This window comes from Trachypithecus francoisi, unplaced genomic scaffold, assembly GCF_009764315.1.
Source record: "Trachypithecus francoisi isolate TF-2019V2 unplaced genomic scaffold, Tfra_2.0 Lachesis_group19, whole genome shotgun sequence".
In the NCBI taxonomy this organism is placed as follows: domain Eukaryota; kingdom Metazoa; phylum Chordata; class Mammalia; order Primates; family Cercopithecidae; genus Trachypithecus; species Trachypithecus francoisi.
In genome coordinates, this window is record NW_022681464.1 from 24,355,687 (window position 1) to 24,363,892 (window position 8,206).

At 35.6% G+C, this 8,206-nt stretch overlaps 1 protein-coding gene across 1 annotated transcript in view; it reads left to right on the forward strand.

The window, feature by feature from the left end:
* B4GALT6 (beta-1,4-galactosyltransferase 6) overlaps window positions 1-3,592 on the forward strand; it is a 65,229-nt gene extending 61,637 nt beyond the window's left edge. The window contains exon 9 of the mRNA XM_033178057.1: window positions 29-3,592. Within this exon, the coding sequence (XP_033033948.1) occupies window positions 29-176 (148 nt within the window). The 3' untranslated portion in view covers window positions 177-3,592. The remainder of the gene's footprint in view (window positions 1-28) is intronic.
* The last annotated feature ends 4,614 nt before the right edge of the window (window positions 3,593-8,206 follow it).

Consider the following 8,206-nt stretch of genomic DNA (forward strand, 5'->3'; position numbering starts at 1 on the left):
CTTTTTTTTTTTTCCTCTAAAACTATAGGTATAAATTACTAAGGTATTCCAAGGAGCGTCAGTACATCGATGGGTTGAACAATTTAATATATAGGCCAAAAATACTGGTTGATAGGTTGTATACAAACATATCTGTAAACCTCATGCCAGAGTTAGCTCCAATCGAAGACTATTAAAAGAAGTGGCTGTCGTGGCAAGATAGACCACAATGCTGGATCGTAAACTTGGAGCGCACTCTTAGTGGAGGTCAGCGATTGGCTGTGTCACAGTGCCCTTTTCCTTGAGAAGAGCCAGCAGTCCTCAGTGTTTACAGAGTGGGACTATATACAGTCACCCTTCTCTCACCCGTCCTCCCTGCTCTGAGACACACCCCTATGGCGAACATCGCAGAAACTGGAAGCCACTACTTAAGATTGGAAGTTAAGAGAGCTCCCTATGAAGAGAAAAATTTTTATACTAAAATCTATAATTTAATTCAAGAGAATGCTTTTATTTCTGTTTAAACATATTTTGTATATATGTGATATAAATTAATGTGTGCAAATTGTTGAAAAATTAGATGTGCTGCAGTTTTGCATGTAATCAGTTATACCTTTATTGGACTTTTATAGACATTTTTTATTTGCATGAAAAAAAAACTCACTAAATTTGTGTCACTAAACAAAGGTTAACCCTTGTGTGAAATGAAGGAACTGTCAATAATTGACAGCCAACTAATACAGTAAACTGTTATACTAGTTTTGAGCTTTAGACCTCAGCCTTTTGTGTGGAAGAAGTCACAGCTTTCTTAGGCTTTAAAGGGAAAGAAGAAAGGACTTAAACAGCTTTTCTTCCTACTGGGATTACCTGTTTTTCCTTGCTTGCAATCTCATCTGATTTTGCTAGAAATCACAACCATATTGTTTATGCATATTGCATGAGTATTACCAAGAAAATCTGAAAAGTTGTGATGTGACATGATATAAAGGACCTCTTTATGTTAAATGTCTTTCATGTATCTCTGGTGTGTCAGGGATTTTGTGCCTCAAAAAATGTTTCCAAGGTTGTGTGTTTATACTCCGTGTTTTTTTTTAATTCACAGTAAACAGCACTTTTATTATTTCCAGTTCAGAAGAGCCAAAAAAGTATCTTCATTTAAAAAGCAATCAAGTCAGTTTTTTTAAAAGAATGATCTATGGAAGAAAACCCAATAGTGCTTATAATATACAAATGAATTATACTATTAGATAAGAATTAAATACTCTATTTTTATGAAGATAAATACTTAGTAGATAAAAACAAATTTTAAGTTTAGTTCTCAGACAGAATTTCACTTTTGGAGGGGACCCTTGAAGGTTAGTTTCATTCAAATTATATTTTGTTTTTTTCACTTTTAAGAGATTATATCTCTGGTATTACTAAAATTTTCTTTCTGAAAGTATAATAGAATTATGAAATTACATCAGTTAATTTAAATAAAATACATCAGTTATTCAGTGCGCTGATGCTATTAAGTCTTCTATTTGTCGTATCTAAAAGTATAATTTAATAGAATTATCTTAAAATACATGATGAGTTATTCAGTGCACTGATGCTCTAATGTCTTCTATATGTAGTATCTTCTGTGTTTGCGTGATTGTCAGGGCTGTGTCCAGTTATCTTCGTGTGACTGTTCTCTGAAAAAAGGTCTTACTACCTGATATCAAGTACATATCTTAATATTGGATGAACTTTTCCACAGTAAAGCCAAACAGTATTTTTTTTTTTTTGAAAATTAGCAATTACAAAGATTCTTTAAAATATCTTGATATTTTCACAAATTTTAAACAAAAAATTAAATATCTATAAAATGAATCTTCAACAACAATGATGAACAATAGAAATCTATATATGAGAGGCGTTTGGATAATATTTGTTTGCCTCAAGGATTGTTTACCTAAAACAGAACTATGGTTATTTATCTCATATTGTAAGTTTTATTTTGAAGTGTCATTTTTATGGCAATATTGATAACACAAATGACCACAAACTAAATCATAAAATAATTGAATTCTTACACTTTGAGAAAATGGATAGCTTCTCTGTTATGATACCAAACAAAATATTTTCATATTTCTTAGAACTATTTCCAAAATATTTATATTTCAGTTTTTTTGTGGTACTCAAAATAATGAAAAATCAAACCTTCTGAAAATTACGATATTTGTACTTAATTTGTGTATCAGTTCATTTTCTGTTTCTATTACATAGTTTTTAAAGTCAATGAAAGATTGAGAATGTTACCATTTGTTGATCAGTGTGGAGCTGTCCACATTCGGTATCTTTTCATTTTTATATATATTTTGCAGTTTCAAGAAAACTTAGTACTACTAGTATCTGCCTTATTTTCTTAAGTCTGACGTTAATTTTTGTTTCAGGAGTGAGATATAAACACTTTTCTTTTTTTCCGTTTTGAATATGGTTTGTCATCCTGTGAAAACCACCTAATTAGTTTGCTTTTTGTTTGTTTGGTTTGCTTTGCTTTTTTAGTGTAGACCTAAAATTATTTCTGCCTATAAATGGTGACCTTAATGTGTTTCTCTAAGTGACAGAGCTGTGCTCATTTATCTTCATTGTATGACAATAAATTATTACATAAAGATTAACAAATATATTGCAAATGCAAATTATCTTCTTTGTAGTATGTTTGGAGGATTTATTAATGAGCATATATTGATTGCCTATTCCATATCCAGTGCAATGCTAGGTATGTCTATGGAAAGAGTATTATTACTTCATTTCTAAACAAGTGAAGTCAAGCAAATTGAGGTCTTTCTGAAATTATGAAGACATCCTCTGATAACTTATCTGTTGGATTTCCTAGTCTTTAAAGTCAAGAAACCCGTATATGTGGACTTAGGGCTACTAGGAGGTCCCTATGGCACTGACTGGGAAAATTACGTGGTGCTTTTCAACTGCAGAAGGAAGTAATGACTAATGGGCCTGTCTGTAGAGAAGAAGAGGAAAAGAGTACACATTTGCTGTAACGTGATATCTGATTCACAGTGGAGATAGTTAATTTTTTGCCAAAACTAGGGTTTTATGAGTATTTTTTAAATCTACATTTAAGTTTTTGTTTTTGTGAAAAGGTATTCAGTAAGAACACTTTATAATATTAAGTAGATACAGTTATGTATTAAAAACTTCCTTATATACCCTTTTGCCAGCCAAGATACTGATATCTGTTTTAAAACAAAGTGGAAAAATGTCCAATACAATATTCTCTTTCTGGAGGCTTCCTACAAGTAAAAGCAGATTTTGTCCTTTTATTTGACCTTTGCTTGTCTTTGATATATTTCTCTATGTGTTTTTCAAAGAAAAACTGTTCTAGATTCATTGTCTTGGATTTGCAAGTATGCCAGTGGAGAGAACTAAAATGGTCGTAGTACTGTTTATCAGAAGGAGGAAGTGTACTTAAGATTATTTTATTTATTTAGATGAAAGGCTTCTACATAAATGCACTGAAATACATGCTAGTAATTTCTTGTATCCCACTTTTCTTCTTTTTTTGCTTCTCATGGAAATGTTTGTACTTTTTTATCATTGTCTTTTATGAAATACAATGTTCTAAAGACTTTGTGTGAAGACGTAATTATTTTCCTTTCAGGAACTTTTTTGGGTTACCTGGGATTTTTGTTTGTTTGTTATCCTAAATTTTCAATGAATTATTGGTGAATATCTTGGTTGATACTAGGGTTGCAATATAAGCATAAGGTAACCACAGCTTAAATACATTTGAAGATCACTTTATTCCTTTATCTCAAAAGGTAGTATTTAAGTATTTTTCATTAGTGCAACAGTTAGTAATCTACTGTATCAAGATAAATATTTAAGAATTCATTTTAGCATAAATTTTCTTCTCCCTGCACAACTTCAATAAATTAAGTTGGTGTGTTATGCTCAGTTTACTACGTGTTTTTCAGGTATCGATGATTTTTAAGGCAAAGAGCCACATCAGAAATACCTAGGGACTAGATTTGTATTTGAGACTAAATTGTGAGATCATGAGTTTTATCAACTATTTGTGAAATGAATTGTAATTACTTTATGTATAATATGATCCTATAGGGATATTGTCACTGCATGTCACAACTAAAACCAGTCATTAAATCATAATCATTTAAAGCCATGAAATTTAGTCAGCTTAGTCTGCCCCACCTATGGTATTAATGTGTCCTCTGCTGAAAACATAGTAACTTCGTTTAATGATCGTGTGTGTGTCTGTGTGTGTGATTATTATATATTTTGTATATATGATCATTATATATACCTCCTTGATATCCTATATATGTACACACACACACTATACACACACACCTTTTGTGCTATCTTTAGACAAAGACTCAAGGTTGTTGGGTATATTCTGGACCAAAATATTATTTAGAGAAGTCTGTTTTTAAGGAGCATGTACTGTGTTGCTCTTGATTTAAATGACTTCAGAAAAGTGATTTGCCATTCAAGTATACAATGAAAAGAAAAAAAACAGTGTGAAAAATAAAACTTGCATCTTTCTCAACACATTCCCCTAACAGATTTTGGTTGCATGCCCTTGCTAATATAATTTTCCCAATTTTATCGGTTTAAGTGTGCTCTGAAGGATCTTGAGAGGTATCAGACATTACCTACCCTCAAGGAGTTGACGTCTTCTGTGTGTAAAACTGATGTAGCAGAAACACCTGAAGAACCATATGCCGTCAAATGAGGGGCTCATTTCTGTCCTTTGCAAACGTTGGTTGTCTGTTTCACTAATTGAGGATCTTTGTAGGAGCAGCTTTTCTCCAGCACATGTTTCTCAGCTATAAACATGTACTTCAGAAGGAGTTGTTGAGATAATTGTTCTTTTGCAGTAGACCTTAAAAATTTGCTTAAGGATTTTGCATAAGGTGGGCTCTGCAGAAGGTGGGGATTATAAGCAAATACTGTGGAATTTTTACTTATAACTTAGACTGATCTGAGTTTGAATCCAGGGGTCCTCTGCCATTATCTGTGAAACATTAACACATTTTCAAACGTCTGTTGTCCTCAGTTTCCTGTTCTCTCAATCAAGGATGATGTTCTGCCCGAGGATAATTCAAATGATTAAAAATAAGCTAACTGTAGTAGAGCACTCAGTGCCACTGTGTCAGTGTCTGATACAGGGAACAAAAACTTGGCTCATATTAAGTCAGTTTTTCAGCTTTAGGTTAGCAAGCTTTTCTTTGATGCACATTCTTGGCTTATATTTAAAGAATGATACTGCATTCTTTAATTCAACTAGAAAATGAAGTCAGTGATTACCCTATATGTGATCATGTATGTGAACAATTAGTAAAACTGGCAAAAGTGTACAATTGAAATTTGTCAGTAATAGTCATAAGAAGAAATGTAGCAAATAGGAATCAGGGTCCCTTTCCTCACTGGGTTGTGTGGTTTTAGATGGCATGGAGAGCGCACATTATAATATGTAGTTCAAGGAAGGCATTTGGTAACTCAGAGCTTCTCCCAGTATCATACCGGAAGAAGTCAAATATCCCTGATGTGCTGGAGTCCTTGCTCTCTCTCTCCAACCTTGGCTTTTGAATTTGACTTTTCATACATATCTGCAGTTTCCTTGGAAGGTCCTTCCTCTGCCTTCCACTCGCCCTCTCTCTTTGGATCAATACTCACTTTTAATAGTGTCCAATAGAATGTTTTGTGGTGATGAAGATGTTTTACGTCCATGCTGTCCAATGTAGTAGTCACTAGCCACATGGCTCTCAAGCACTTGAGATGTCAGTAGTAAGGGTAAGGAACTCAATTTTTGATATTGTTAAATTTTAATCAGTGAAATGCAGCAGGCAATCTCTTGTACTTCTAGAGCTTTAACTCCACGGACCCACTAAGTATATACAGGAAATTCCTAAGCCTTTATCTCCAGCTCGGAATTATTATTAGCATCTGACTCGTTATCAATTTATTGGTCATCCCCACCTGTTTGTTCACAGAAACTTAAAATTCACCAGGTCCTTAGGTAAATGTATCAAATTCCTCTGCAAAACCTAGTCTTTTCTTGTATTCCCATCCCCTTAGCAAGTCAAGGCATGAATCTCAGTCATCCTCCCTTTTTCTCCTCCCCATGGTTAACATTACCTTTTAATTCTCTCTTCAACCTGCCTGGGTCTTTTGTTTCTTCAACAGCTGCCCAAAACCTTCTCAATCTGTTTGTTTAAGATAGGGTCTCACCGTATTGCCCAAGCTGGACTCAAACTCCTGGACTCAAGTGATCCACCTGCCTCACTCCATCTTTTCTCACTGCAAGGATATATCTTCTTCTTTGACTCCGTTTTCCATATTGCCACATAAATTGTCTCTTTTGAAATGCCACCTTGCTGAAAATCTTCCTGGGGCTTCCCACCGCCTACGGATAAGGTCCAGGTGTTTCTGCTTCTCATACGAGGCCCTTCATGATCTAAATTCTTGCCTCTCCAGGACGGATAGCTCACCTCTCATTCCTGTTCCATTCTTTCCATTGCTTAGCTACCTATGGGCTGCTCCGAGTGGCCTCTTAACCATTGCCTTTGTACACAATCTTCTGTATCTTATCCACCAGAGAACCTACTACATAGCTTTATTTATTTTTATTTTTTTGAGACAGGATCTGGCTTTCTTGCCCAGGCTGCAGTGCAGTGGCACCATCTTGGCTTACTGCAACCTTCTCCCAGGTTCAAGCGATTCTCCCGCTTCAGCCTCCTAAGTAGCTGGAATTACAGGCACATGCCACGACACCCAGCTAATTTTTGTATTTTTTTTGTAGAGAAAGAGTTTCACTATGTTGCCCAGGCTGGTCTCAAACTCCTCAGCTCGAGTGATTGCCTGCCTCGGCCTCTCAAAGTGCTAGGATTACAGGTGTAAGCCACCAAGCTTGGCCTACACACCTCTTTGACTCAGTAAGCTCCTCTGGAACCCTTCCCTGGCCAACCAGTTTGCCACTCTCTCCTTTCACCTCTGCCCACAGTACCTAAACGCTATTAAAAGCATGGCTTACACTGTTGCATGTGTTTGATTAACAAATTTTCTTTTCTCCCAAAGACTGCTAACTATCTGAGAATAGCAGTGTCTTATTTATTTTTGTACTTCTAGCATCTGGCATAGTACTCAATGAATGAGTGAGTCTGTCAGGGGAACACTTTGCCCTCTAATTAGGGAAGAACTAAATGGCATTCTAAATTACTGTTCTATTAAAACATATACCTCATCAGGAGATCGAGACCATCTTGACTAACAACGGTGAAACCCCGTGTCTACTAAAAATACAAAAAGTTGGCCGAGCGTGGTGGCGGGCGCCTGTAGTCCCAGCTACTCGGGAGGCTGAGGTGGGAGAATGGCGTGAACCTGGGAGGCGGAGCTTGCAGTGAGCCGAGATCGCGCCGCTGTACTCCAGCCTGGGCGACAGGGCGAGACTCCGTCTCAAAAAAAAAAAAAAAAAGAAAGAAAGAAAACCGTATACCTCATAGTTGATTGTATTAGGTAGGATCAGTATCTTCATTAGGACTATGAAAGGCCATTGTCAACATGTGTGACACACCTGTGAATAAATCTGAGTAGAGAGCCCTGCTCTTTTATACTCAATATAGTTTTAAAATTAAAAGGTATCTTCTAAGTCAGTTGATAAGAGGTTAGTATGTAAGAGAAAAAATAGCAAAGAATTCATTGCCACGATCATTTTTATTGTTTTTTTAAAAAATCAAACATGAAAAGTGAAGTCGCCCTTCCCACAAAATATACAGTGTTATGTGACCCTAATATTTTGATGAAAGATTAAAGAATGATACTGCATTCTTTAATGCAACTAGAAAATGAAGTCAGTGATTACCCTATATGTGATTGTGTATGTGAACAATTAGTAAAACTGGCAAAAGTGTACAATTGAAATTTGTCAGTAATAGTCATAAGAAGAAATGCAGCAAATGGGAATCAGGGTCCCTTTCCTCACTGGGTTGTGTGTTTTAGATGGCATGGAAAGCACATGAGAGCAGATTGTGAAAACACCTATTTGGCTTATCAAAGAGAAAGTGTTTATCTCTGGAGTGTAATTTTCATCTGAGGTAGTTTTAGCAATGTATCCAGTTAATTTCCAAGGATTATTAGATGTTCTTCACACAGTTCTCCCTCCCCTTCCACCCCTCTGTTGTCTGCTTTTCCTTCTGCCTTCTCTTCCACCACCGTCCTT